We start from the raw sequence: 12,127 nt of genomic DNA on the forward strand, positions 1-12,127 counted from the left end.
AATATACATTACCTTCCAATTGCACAAGATTTTTTCTACCAACATCCAATTATTACTAACGCATTCCATAGAAATGGAAAAAGATTAAAATAACTTCTTTATTATACCTTGTTACTATTGTTATGACTATTGGTGCACTGTCACCCTTTGTTTGCAAAGGAAGAAGAAGAAAGAGCTCGTTTCGGGAAAAAGCTTTTCCAGAAAGATATTTCAGAAGGTATTTCATGTCTTTTTCAAGACTCGTTATAGAAACTCATCCTGAAAATTCTATTCTGAAAATTGTGTTTTGAAAATTTTGAAAAACTTATTCGAAAATATTTCTAGAATAAGTAATTTGAAAGTCATTTTTACACAAGATAAAATAGTCATTTTCAGAAGCATGGGTGTAGCCAGAAATTATGGGAGTGCAAGAAAAAAAAGCATCATGTAGCAAGTTTGTCAAAAACCGTCTAATTAACTTAAAATTGTTTCATATACTTTAATTTCTTTTAATTTAATAGTTATAATGAAAGATTGCTCTAGCACAGTTAGATTGTTGTAGGGTATTAGAATGGGTGAACTTGATATATTCTGTTTTGAAAAGAGGAAAGGTAAATGTTTGACACACATATGTGACATTTGACAATGCCTAAGTGTGTTTGTAAGTATATATGTTCCTTCAATCTTAATATTTCAGCACCTAAACTTTGATCCTACCAACCGTTTGTTGAAAGGTGTCTTATAAAGTGCTTTAAACCCAAGCAAACTGCGAAATCAGGCACTGGTGGGAAAATGTTAGTAACAAAAGTTAGAACAGTTTTCAATTTCTTCAACCACCCCTTGTCAATGCAGTCTTTGATAGATCGCAGGATCCAATCCCTCTTCCCAATTGCGTTGTACTCAATTCTGATCTTAGGAGCTGCAAGGTTAGTGCTAGATAGTTTGAAGATGAAGCAGAGCTCTGTTCTGAGACTCTATGGCATGCCACATGGTGGAAGAAGCAGATTACCTGTTGTAATTTCGGCAGAGGACCGATTTGAGGATAATTGCAACGTGTTTGAAGGGACTTGGGTTTGGGACAATATGTCCTATCCTCAGTATGAAGAAGAGAGTTGCCCTTACTTGGTCAAGCAAACCACATGCCACAAGAATGGTAGACCTGATTCATTCTACAAGAATTGGAGGTGGCAGCCTAAAGGATGCAACCTCCCAAGGTTTTGTCAATTGCCACCCTTCTCTTTATGCACTTTCTATCTTTCTATGTTTTGCCTTTGTTTCCTAGTTCAATGATCATTAGAAAAATCACACTTTATTTTTATTTGAGTGAATAGTTCAATCACTAGTAGTATAACATGTTTTTATGGGGTGACCTCCAAATTTTTTAACACCCTTAAGCTTTTTGTATAAAAGTATTTTATGTTCCTCAGATGTATGGTTTCCCTTTAACATGAGTTCTTCCTCCGCTACCTTTTACATTATCATTCAATCACAAACAATGGTATATAATAAATATGTTAACTTTTACTATAACTATTGAAAAAGTCATATTTATTGTCAATGGTTTTTTATGTAAATATTTTTACACTGAATATTTATGAAATTAAAATGTATTTTTCTGAAAAGAATTTCTTTTAATTATTTCTTCTGCTAGCTTCTCGTAAGCATAAACAGAAAACTGTTTCAAGTTTCTAGAGTAAACATTACATTGTTGTTCCGAAAGAAAAAAAATAAAAATAAACTCTAATTCTCTGCTAGTTTTCTGGTACGTTTTTTCTATTGAGATTTCAAAATATACTGCTATTGATATATTAAAAAAGTTTTTAATATATTTTAAAACATCAAAATAATATCCATGTATAACAAAAGAAGAAAAGCCAAATTCACTTTTGTGACTTTGGAATAGTGAGGTTTACTAGATTGTTCTGTGTTTCTTGACTTCAGATTTAACGCTTTGAAGATGTTGCACATGTTGAGGGACAAGAGGATAATGTTCATTGGAGACTCATTACAGAGAGGCCAATTTGAGTCCATGATCTGTTTGATACAATCTGTAATTCCTGAAGGAAAGAAATCCCTCCAAAGAATTCCACCGATGAAAATCTTCAAAATCGAGGTACATGAATCCATGTCTCTCATCTATCTAAACACCAAACTCATAATATTACTATATCTTACAGCACCTGAAAATTGACTTCAAGATGAAATTGGAGCAAATTCAAAAATTCGTTCCTAAGAAATTTGGTAGGACACATGAATTCATAAAAGTGGGAAAATCTTACTCTTGAACCCAGAAATCATGATTGTGGGTCATATTTAGTACTTTCAGACAGCAGTGTGTTAGGGGTTCAAGAACTAATGATGTCAAGGTCTGTAAGTTGTAGGGACCAATTATTAGGAACTAATATGTCTAACCCTCAATCATTCAAAAATGAATTGGGATTTCATTCTCACCAAATCCATTTTTCTAAGATGTTCTGTAGTTTATTTTTTTGTAGGAGTTCAATGCATCGATTGAGTACTATTGGGCTCCATTCATTGTGGAATCCATTTCAGATCATGCAACAAATCACACAGTGCACAAGAGAATGGTCAAGCTAGACTCAATAAATAGCCATGGCAAACATTGGAAAGGAGTGGACATTCTGGTGTTCGAGAGCTATGTTTGGTGGATGCACAAACCTTTGATCAATGCTACGTGAGTGTCCAAATGCTAAGTGTAGTTGAATATTCATAGCAGAAACTTCATTCTTCCTTTACTGAAAAGGTTTGAAAAATGTTCATTTTTTTTTTGTCTAAGGTATGGATCACCACACCATGTCAAAGAATATGAAGTTACCACAGCATACAAGTTGGCTTTGGAAACATGGGCTAATTGGTTAGAATCAAACATCAAACCATTGACTCAAAAGGTGTTTTTCATGAGTATGTCTCCAACACATCTGTGGTGAGTTCTCAATCTTTTTTCTCTGTAAAAATTTGTGCAGTTTGAATCATCATTTTCATTATTTTTCGATGATATAAATAAAGCACAGCTTATTTCTTGAGCACATCAGATGAGATTGTTTAACAGTTCTTATAGGTTCTTAAAAGTGTCCTAAGGATAAAAAAACGTTTTTCTATCTTATGACATGTGATTCCCTTTCTCACTTTTTGGCTCCAATTTTTTTTTCTAGAATAATTTCATGCTGCTAGGAATTTAATTTTTCATTCAAAATCTACTGAAAATGATTTTTAAAACAAGTGATTTAGAAACCAAAAGGTCAAGCGCGCTTGTATCCTCAAACCCCGAGTTGTTTGAAAATGCTGAAGTGAACTACAATGAATGATGTAAAAAGGAAAAATAATAGAAGCAGACATGCTTTAACTCATTCAATTCATTTTCCTTCATTTGTATTTGGACAGTTCCCAAAAATGACAACTAATTTTCCATCTTCAGGAGCTGGGAATGGAAACCTGGAAGCAATGAAAACTGCTTCAATGAGTCATACCCAATCCAAGGTCCATACTGGGGTACAGGCTCAAATCTTGAAATTATGAAGATAATACATGATGCACTACAAGTACTGAAAATAGATGTCACCCTTTTGAATATCACACAATTATCAGAGTACAGAAAAGATGCTCACACATCAGTTTATGGGGAGAGAAAGGGCAAGCTATTGACCAAAGAACAAAGAGCCAACCCAAAAGATTTTGCTGATTGCATTCACTGGTGCCTACCTGGAGTCCCAGATGCATGGAATGAAATCCTATATGCATATCTATTGAAGGGTTATCAAAACTTCTCTTGACGTGGGCAGAGAAGCCATGAAAGAAAGCACAAGCATCTCTCAAATGGGGGGCACACATCTTTTTTTCATGCTGATCATCATTCAATTTCATTTTCAGAAACAAACACTTTTTGTAAAACAGATGAAAATACCATTTAACTAACTATCAATATCAAGTAGATAGATACCATTTATACACCAAGTAAAACATTTTTCAGGTATGCAGCTTTAGAAAGAAAATCAAATAAAAGGCACCTTCAAAACAACGTGCAAAAATTATTATCATAAATAATTTATTATTACCATTTCTTCGTGGAAACCGAAATAATGAAATTTTCAGTAAGCACATCCACCTTGAACATGCAAAAAATGAAGAGCAAAAGCAACTGGTATGTCAATATTGTATTTACAGTAGCTCCCACTCACTTTCTGAATCATGCTGCTCTTGCACATTCTTTGATTCCATATCCGTTCTGGTGCTTAATGGTAATAAAGTTTCCGAAAAATCTTGTCTAGGCTCAATATCACAGTCTCCATACCATATTGCTAACTGTTCATACTCCTTGGATAACCTCTTCTTTGAAGCAAATGCATCCTGGATTCTTTTCTGCATGAGAAAGAAGATCATAATATGAAATAACTTATATCGAAGAATAAACTTCATTTCCTCTTCCTACCACACCCGTTTTCATGTAAAACATATAAAGAATCGAGGGAGATATGTCAAAGCAACTATATTTTCTTCTATGTCGAAAAATAACATTATAACTATAGCTTTTAAAGAGTAGCAAAGTAGCAGTGGTGTTACTTGGTAAGTACTAAATTGTACTAAAGATAAAACACAAAAATACAATGTCTACTTAGTTTACACATTAAAATATAATTAGAAAGGCCAAGGAGAATACCTTATATGATCGAAGCTTTCGAGTTCTACAGGCAACTGCATGGAGTTCACTATCAACCACATTTACACAGCTTTTCTCCAGCTTCGGATCATCATCATTCAATTGAATGACTTCAGTGCAGGATTCAAGAGAAATCACCAGTGATTTATCTGAACAAGCAAAAGTCACTTTAGATAGGAGACAATACACTTATATGACATGAAACATGTAATCATTGATTATAAGATTCCTCAATAAAAAATCTGTTCCTATTTTTATTTTTCTCGAGTAATATACAGGATAAATATTTTTATCTACTTCACTTTATTTGAATTTTACACAAAATGAAATACTGAAGAAAAAAATAAAACTAACGAAAATGGTAATTATCTGTGTGGATACACTATGTATCAGGACTTTGGATAAACCATACGACTTGCAAAAGCAGCAGCAGGTTTACAAAGTTAATACAGCACACATGGTTTTAACTTGGATAACATAAAGCCAAAAGCCATATAGTGAAGTAAGTTATTCAGATATTTTTTAACTTGTCAATATATTATTTGACCCAATTGTTTAATTTAACTATATCTGATCTGGATAGCATCTTATAACGCTGTATTGAGAAGAACATGTATGCAATTGCCAAGTCTACATGAATTATCCAAAGACATTATTTCATTGATCATGAAATATACAACAGATGAAAGAAAAATTTCTCATAAGTAGAATTTGGAGATACCAACCTTTTGATCCCATAGACTGACAGAAACCAGAGAACAGAAGACCACTCTGAGGTCCCATGACTTGACCAGCTGGATGGGTGGAAGATTCACAACATACAGGCAAAACAAAACTATCTGAAATACACGGAGAAGCATCACCAGGATTTCTTTTGCAAGATTCATTTTCAAAGGAGTATCTTCCATGCGACTTCGAATACAGACTGCCCGAAGTTAAGGAACTACTGAAGCATGAAGGTTCTGTCCTTGTCATAGGCCTTTCACTTGGCACTGAAACATCAGGTGAAACTTCAGCTAGTATACCATGTGTGTTCTGGTTGGCATTAGATGATTCCCTAAACAAGGAGACATTAGTTGATTCTTCCTCATCTAGAGACTGGGAACTCAACACTTGGGATGTGGATGAATTCCTAGCATTTTCTTCAACAATCAAGCATGAATTTTGACGTGGATTCACATCTCTGTTATCCTTTGTTCTGATTGAAATTTTGGATCCACTGTCAAAAGAATCAAAACAAGGTTCTCGGTGTATAGGGAATTCCAGGGAGTCTTTCTCTCCAACAGAGATCATGTTCAATGGTTTAGGAACAGACTCAAGAGCAACCACTTCACTACCTGTATGGATGTTTTCTTTTGAAGATACAGATGTTCCTCTGGATTCATCACCAACCTCTTCCTGAGGAATGTAAGAATCTTCCACCTCTAGGGAAACTTTGCAAGATTCATCACTAACTTGATTTACGTTCCTGGTATGAACACCAACTTTCTGAATATCAGCAATATAAATGGCATTAGTATCGCGCAATGCTGAAGAAAAATAATTAATGGGAATTTCCTCGTCAAGACTATGGGGACTCCACACCTGGGAGGGGGATGAATTCATAACATTTTCATCAGCAATCAGACATGAGTTTTTCCCTGCATTCTCGTCTATGTTAACCTTTGTTTTGATTGAAACTTCCCATCCACTGTCAAAAGTATCACAAGAAGATTCACTGCGTATAGGGAATTCCAGGGATTCTTTCTCTCCAACAGACATCAAGTTCATTGGTTTAGGATCAGACTCAGCGGCAAACTCTTCAAAGCAGGTGTGGAAGTTTTCTCTCTCAGACTCAGAAGTTCCTCTTGAGTCAAGACCAACTTCTTCCTGAGTGATGCAAGAATTTTCCAACTCCAGGGAAACTGAGCACGATTCATCACTCTCTTGATTTGTAAGAATGTTGTTGACAGGAACACCATCTTGATTATAATCAGCAATACCAATGGAAGCCTCTTCAAAGCTGATGTGGAAGTTTTCTTTCTTAGACTCAGAAGTTCCACTATAGTCAGCACCAACTTCTTCCTTGGTGATGCAAGAACCTTCCAACTCTAGGGAAAATGAACCCCATCCATCGTTGACAGGAACACCGTGTTGCTTATGATCAGCAATATCAATGGCATTGGAATTCATCAATGCCACATAATAATGATTGATGGGATTTTCCTCATCCCTTTTTTTATTATTATCTTTACAAACAGAATCTACTGAAAAGTCAATGTTATTTGTCTCAGCTACCAGAAGATGATCTTCATATTGTGAACTGACCAATGAATTTAAGGGAAGCAGGTCATGTACAACTCCAGAATAAAACTTTTTCACACTATCTCCAACATTCTGTACCTGATTCTCAAGATATGTTTTAGCATCCTGAATACAACAAATAAAGAGGAAAAAAATTAAAGATTGCAATGTAACCAACGTCAAGATATGTTATACAAGTACAAGAGAATGAACAAAGATCAAGCAACAAGTGTAAATCTGTAATTGAATTGTTTAAGTTCTTTGACTATCAGAAGAAGGAAGTTCTTTAAACCACCGGAAGTTCTTTAAACCACCCCATGGATAGCAATGCATTAATTATAGGATAAAAATAAAGTCTTCTATTTCTAGGTTTCAAATACAAGTTACAAAATATGGCAAAGATGAGGAGGGAAGACAAACAACAGGAAAAGTAGAAAAACAATGAAAGAGTACCTGGCATACAATATCATCCACCTCGTGGCACACTGCTTCAAACTTCTGGTAAATATTCCCAACCCATTTATTACGGTTAAGCCTCAAATCCATCATGAACTTGTAACACTATGCCAGGACTAGAGCTTTGAATCCTCAGGCTCGTGAATATAGCATTTCAATCCTAGATGAAACTGCAACAACATTGTAAGAAGGATCTCACACATATTAAACAAGCATTCACGCAAAATGATAACATGCCAAACAAAACTGTCTTTCACGTGAAAATATACATACTAGATGCTTCTCCTTAAGTTTTAATGCTTATCATAAAAAATTGGAAACAATCCCACTCTTGAAAATTCAGCTGCAATACCACGGTTTGAGCAGTATCTAAATTACTATAAACCCTTGTCCTAGTCAACTAATCCCTTTGAACCAAAAAATATTCAGCAATAATAAGTAAATTACTAGAATAAAAAGCTTTATCCAAAAAGGGAAATTCCCTCATCCCTTTTGCTTAACAATAAAAAATCATTGAGGCAATTAAACAGGCACCAATACAACTCCAACTTTCAAATTTTCATAGATTTTTTTCTGGCTCAATCTAGCACATAAACATTTCATACTTCTAGAATCAACTAAAGTCACAAATAGAACCCCCTGAATACTCCTATCCATACAAATTGAACGTTAATTTGATTTTCAGTATTCAAGTAGTCATCGTAATTTAACATTGCTACACAAAATACACTGTTTAACGCTTTCAAAGTACTTTACTTCTGGATGGAATATCAATAACAACATCACAAAGACAATAACAATAACAATGAGAAGAAGAATAGGAATAAGAATAATTCATGAAATACCCAATTCTCAATATGTTCATATTACGGTGATGGAGTCATCAGAACCAATACAGTAATACATAAACAAGTTCTAAACATGCATGATGCACATATTCTTATCATACTATACAACACAAAGATGATCAAAACATGCATATGTGAGTGCAGAGCATTAAGTGGCAGTGAGAACAAAAAGGGTACGCAAAAGATGAAAAATTTAAAGCATCCAGAAAGGCCCTGATCAATTTTCAGGGGAAACAAGCATATGGGGTGTGATCAAATAATCATGGCCAGAATTCAATTTAAGTAAATTATAGGATAATAAGGAACATACAAAGAAACGGTGATCAGCAACCGGCAACTGAACAGCCGATGACCGATCAAACACAATTGAGATGCAGGGTGAGAAGAGGTTCCGAATTTGAGGCTGAGGAGTGAAATCAGAGGGTTTTAAGAAATAGAGAAACCTTCACTCAACAGAATAAATTTGTGTATTGTTATTATATTTACTCAAACTACGGAGGCCGTTTTTACAACTACTATCTCTACTAGCTTTCTTAATTTATTATTTTTATTAAAATTTTCAAATTCAATGTATTTTTTAAAATATTTTATTTTCTCAATTTAGTTTTCATATTTAAAAGTTCACAGATTTAATTTAAATTGGCAATTTTTAAACACTTTATTTCTTTTATTTTTCGGTTAATCTACCTTAAAAATACATTTATTTAATTTCTAATTAAGAAATAATCTATTTCTATTATTTTTATGTCACTATTATGTTTCATATATAATCATAATACCTTATGTACTATAAATAAAACAACTCATATAGGCCATGCAACATGATATCATTTTTTTTTTATGTTTGAATGTTATCGATTTCTTATATAAATTCATAAAACACATTTCTATGTTAAATTGTTAAATAACAGTGATTCTTTCTCCCTGCGTCTTTATATTTTGTTTATGCACCTCTAAAATTTCAATTTTATTTTTTTATTAAAATTATTAGACTTTCAAATATCGGTTAAGAATTTTATACATTTCAAAAATCCGTTAAAAATTTTATACATTTTAAAAATCGTTAAACCTTAACTACTTTTCAAAAGTCGATAAAGTCTTGACTGATTTTAAAAAGTGGTTAAGAAAATTCTTTATGATTCTTTATTTTTTTTAAAAAATTATTTTAAATTAATTTTTTATTTTTATACTAATAATAATATTATTATTTTTATTATTATTATATTATTAATAATAATAATATTATTATTATTATTATTAATATTATTATTATTATTATTAAAAAAATAAATTAAAAAAAAGCTTAACCTGTTTTTGAAAGTTGATTAAAAAAATTTTTTAATCGTTCAGTTAAGCTTTCATATTATTTTTTAATTTATTTTTATTTTAGTTCACTTTTTAATTTTTTATATTAATAATAATAATAATAATAATAATAATAATTTTATTTATTAAATAAAAACAAATAAAATATATTTAAAAAGTTAAAAACAAAAAATTTTAAAAATATGTTAAGAAAAATCAGTTAACATGTATTAATTTTTTATGCATTAAAAAATATCTTTAAACGGTTTTCCAAGTTTAACATATTTTTTAAATTTTTTTATTTTTAATTTTTTTATTATGTATTTTTACTATTATTTAATAAATTATATTTTATAAATTTAAATATTAATTTATATTAAATTTTATGAAAAAAAAAATAAATATTTATAAATATTATTATTATTATTAATATAAAAAGGAAAAAAGTAATAAACTAAAGTAAAAGAAAAAAAGAAACCTGGTTTTTGGTTTTTGAAAAACGACTAAAGAATTTTTCTTAACCATTTTTTTAAACGATTAAGATCTCGTTTACTTTTAAAGAAATGGTTAAAGTTTTAATGATTTTTGAAATTTCTAAAGCTCTTAACTAACTTTCGAAAGTTAGTTGATTTTTAATAAAAGAACGTATAATTAAAATTTTGGAGATGCAAATAGAAAATAAAGAGATATAGGAAGAATCACTCCTTAAATAATAGTAATTAAGATGATAATTATAAAAAATTCAGATAATTATAATTAATTTATATATATATATATATATATATATATATATATATATATAACACTAATTAAAAACACATTATTATGTTTAATTAAAGTAATTAAGATTATTATTATTGTAAGAAAACAACACAATTGAATAAACCAATTAAATCATTATATTTAAATTATTTATTATTTTATATAATATGAAAATCAACTCATATTCTTTATGAAATGTTTTTTTATAATCATGGTAAATTTTTATTTATTAATATTCTTCATGAAAGTTGTGTAAATATTTAAGTCATCCGAATTTATGTTTTTAAAAGAAAATTCAAATATATCATTCAAATAATTACTATTGTCACTATTTTATTTTAAATACATAAAAGCTTAGTTGCAGAATTTATTTCCCAGAATATATATTTTTTTCAAAACATATAAAAATAAATATTTTATCTACAGAAACAAATTCTTTTACTATTCATGACAGAATTTGGTTTTCAAGGAGTTGATTTTTGGCTTGTGAATATTGTGCATAGTTGCAGGAAAACTAGTGAGAATTCATGATCATTGGAGAGCCAAATTTCAGTCTGATTTTTTATTTTTTTATCATTTAAAAAAACAAGAGAAGGAGGAGGAAAATATAAACAATAAATAAAATAAAAAATATCTAATATAAATTTATTAATTTGTGATATGGAATTAAATATAGAATATAAATTGTTATAATTATAATTATTTTAATAATTGTGTGTAAGATAATAAATTATAATTATTTTAATAATTACTAAATACACCCCAAAGTTTTTTTTTTAATAAGAAGAAACTGGAAAAGTATAACTTAAAATGGAGCTTTTAACAAGGGAAGATGGACAGGCTTAGGGGTAGCACTTCAAGACTTTGTCCTTTTTGTTTTGCTTTGAATATGTGACAAATTGTCTTATAAAGTTTTATTCCACTAGAAATTTGTTTTCAACTTTTCAAATATTATAAAATGTATTCATATCAATTAAAGATTTTGTGAAATTTAGTGTTACGGAAAAGTTTGATAATCCATCAAACTTATGTTTTTCATTATATTTTTACATGTTTTTTTGGTACTTAAATATTTTGTGAAAACCTTATCTCTTTATAAAAACCCTAATGTATAAACTTTCTTACTAGAAGTATCATGAAAAGGGAGAGATTAACTAGAGTTTAGTAGTCCATCATCTTAGTCAAGTGTATGTCATGTGTAAAATATGAGATCCTTCATTATAAAATAATGTTTTTGAAAATAACAAATCATATAAAATGTAACTTTATGACAAACGATATAATACAAAATTTTATTGTCTTCACTTCCTAAGTAAAGGATTTGTTAAATTCTACTTTAATGAAAACAATGTTTAGATTTATTTTGTTGTCTTCTTCTTCTTTTGTTTACTTATTGTATTGATTTTGTATCAATGTCAAATGTTTATTATGTCACATGTGGTCTTTGTCGTTGTCCGTTTGGTCAAATTGAAAAGTTACTTATACAAGATATAGCAAAGTCAATAATGATTTGTCAAAAAATTAATGCATATTAAATACAACCACCTACATCTTTATCTCAAAAACTGTATTTATAGTTTTTGGAATAGGCTTTATATTGGTAGCCTAATTACCACCCAATTGTTGATAATCACACTTTGTTTTAGGCTAATTAATGTTAGTGGTAATTTTTTGGTGCTCGAACGGTTCGACCCATCGGCTTTGCTAACTGTCCGGTCACTCATACATAGTTGACCATTTGCTCATACAGTACAATTATTATCTTAAGTAGTTTAGTTTAATATAATTAGTTATAGTTAGTATAGTTTTTAAGAGTGTT

General features: G+C 30.4%; 2 protein-coding genes across 3 annotated transcripts; one reads left to right on the forward strand and one right to left on the reverse strand.

Annotated features, from left to right (window-relative positions):
- The first annotated feature begins 634 nt into the window (after positions 1–634).
- TBL31 (trichome birefringence-like protein (DUF828)) lies at positions 635–3,943 on the forward strand. Its single transcript, XM_047318100.2, has 5 exons — positions 635–1,193; positions 1,921–2,092; positions 2,475–2,674; positions 2,777–2,923; positions 3,416–3,943. Exons 1-5 carry the CDS (start codon positions 772–774, stop codon positions 3,768–3,770), a joined length of 1,296 nt encoding a protein of 431 aa, XP_047174056.1. The 5' UTR covers positions 635–771; the 3' UTR covers positions 3,771–3,943.
- A 62-nt stretch (positions 3,944–4,005) lies between these two features.
- Positions 4,006–8,707, reverse strand: LOC124841768 (mucin). Of its 2 annotated transcripts, XM_088098996.1 has the most exons (6): positions 8,552–8,707; positions 7,391–7,563; positions 6,239–7,063; positions 5,380–6,142; positions 4,655–4,803; positions 4,006–4,356 (listed from the first exon to the last, which is right to left on the reverse strand). In XM_088098996.1, exons 2-6 carry the CDS (start codon positions 7,484–7,486, stop codon positions 4,156–4,158), a joined length of 2,034 nt encoding a protein of 677 aa, XP_087955122.1. In that variant the 5' UTR covers positions 7,487–7,563; positions 8,552–8,707; the 3' UTR covers positions 4,006–4,155. The 2 variants fall into 2 exon arrangements, with proteins under 2 accessions (XP_087955122.1, XP_047174053.2); XM_047318097.2 differs by having other exon boundaries at positions 5,380–7,063.
- Between the last annotated feature and the right edge of the window lie 3,420 nt (positions 8,708–12,127).

The sequence above is a fragment of the Vigna umbellata genome, chromosome 9 (genome assembly GCF_029865625.1).
Source record: "Vigna umbellata cultivar VRB3 chromosome 9, Vumbellata_1.0, whole genome shotgun sequence".
In the NCBI taxonomy this organism is placed as follows: domain Eukaryota; kingdom Viridiplantae; phylum Streptophyta; class Magnoliopsida; order Fabales; family Fabaceae; genus Vigna; species Vigna umbellata.

Coding starts and splice junctions, on each gene's coding strand:
- TBL31 (XM_047318100.2), top strand. CDS start 772: ATGTTAGTAACAAAAGTTAGAACAGTTTTCAATTTCTTCAACCACCCC. Junction 1,194..1,920: donor AAAGGATGCAACCTCCCAAG/GTTTTGTCAATT, acceptor TCTTGACTTCAG/ATTTAACGCTTTGAAGATGT. Junction 2,093..2,474: donor TGAAAATCTTCAAAATCGAG/GTACATGAATCC, acceptor ATTTTTTTGTAG/GAGTTCAATGCATCGATTGA.
- LOC124841768 (XM_047318097.2), bottom strand. CDS start 7,486: ATGATGGATTTGAGGCTTAACCGTAATAAATGGGTTGGGAATATTTAC. Junction 7,064..7,390: donor TGGATGATATTGTATGCCAG/GTACTCTTTCAT, acceptor TGTTGTATTCAG/GATGCTAAAACATATCTTGA. Junction 4,357..4,654: donor GAAAGCTTCGATCATATAAG/GTATTCTCCTTG, acceptor TTTCTCATGCAG/AAAAGAATCCAGGATGCATT.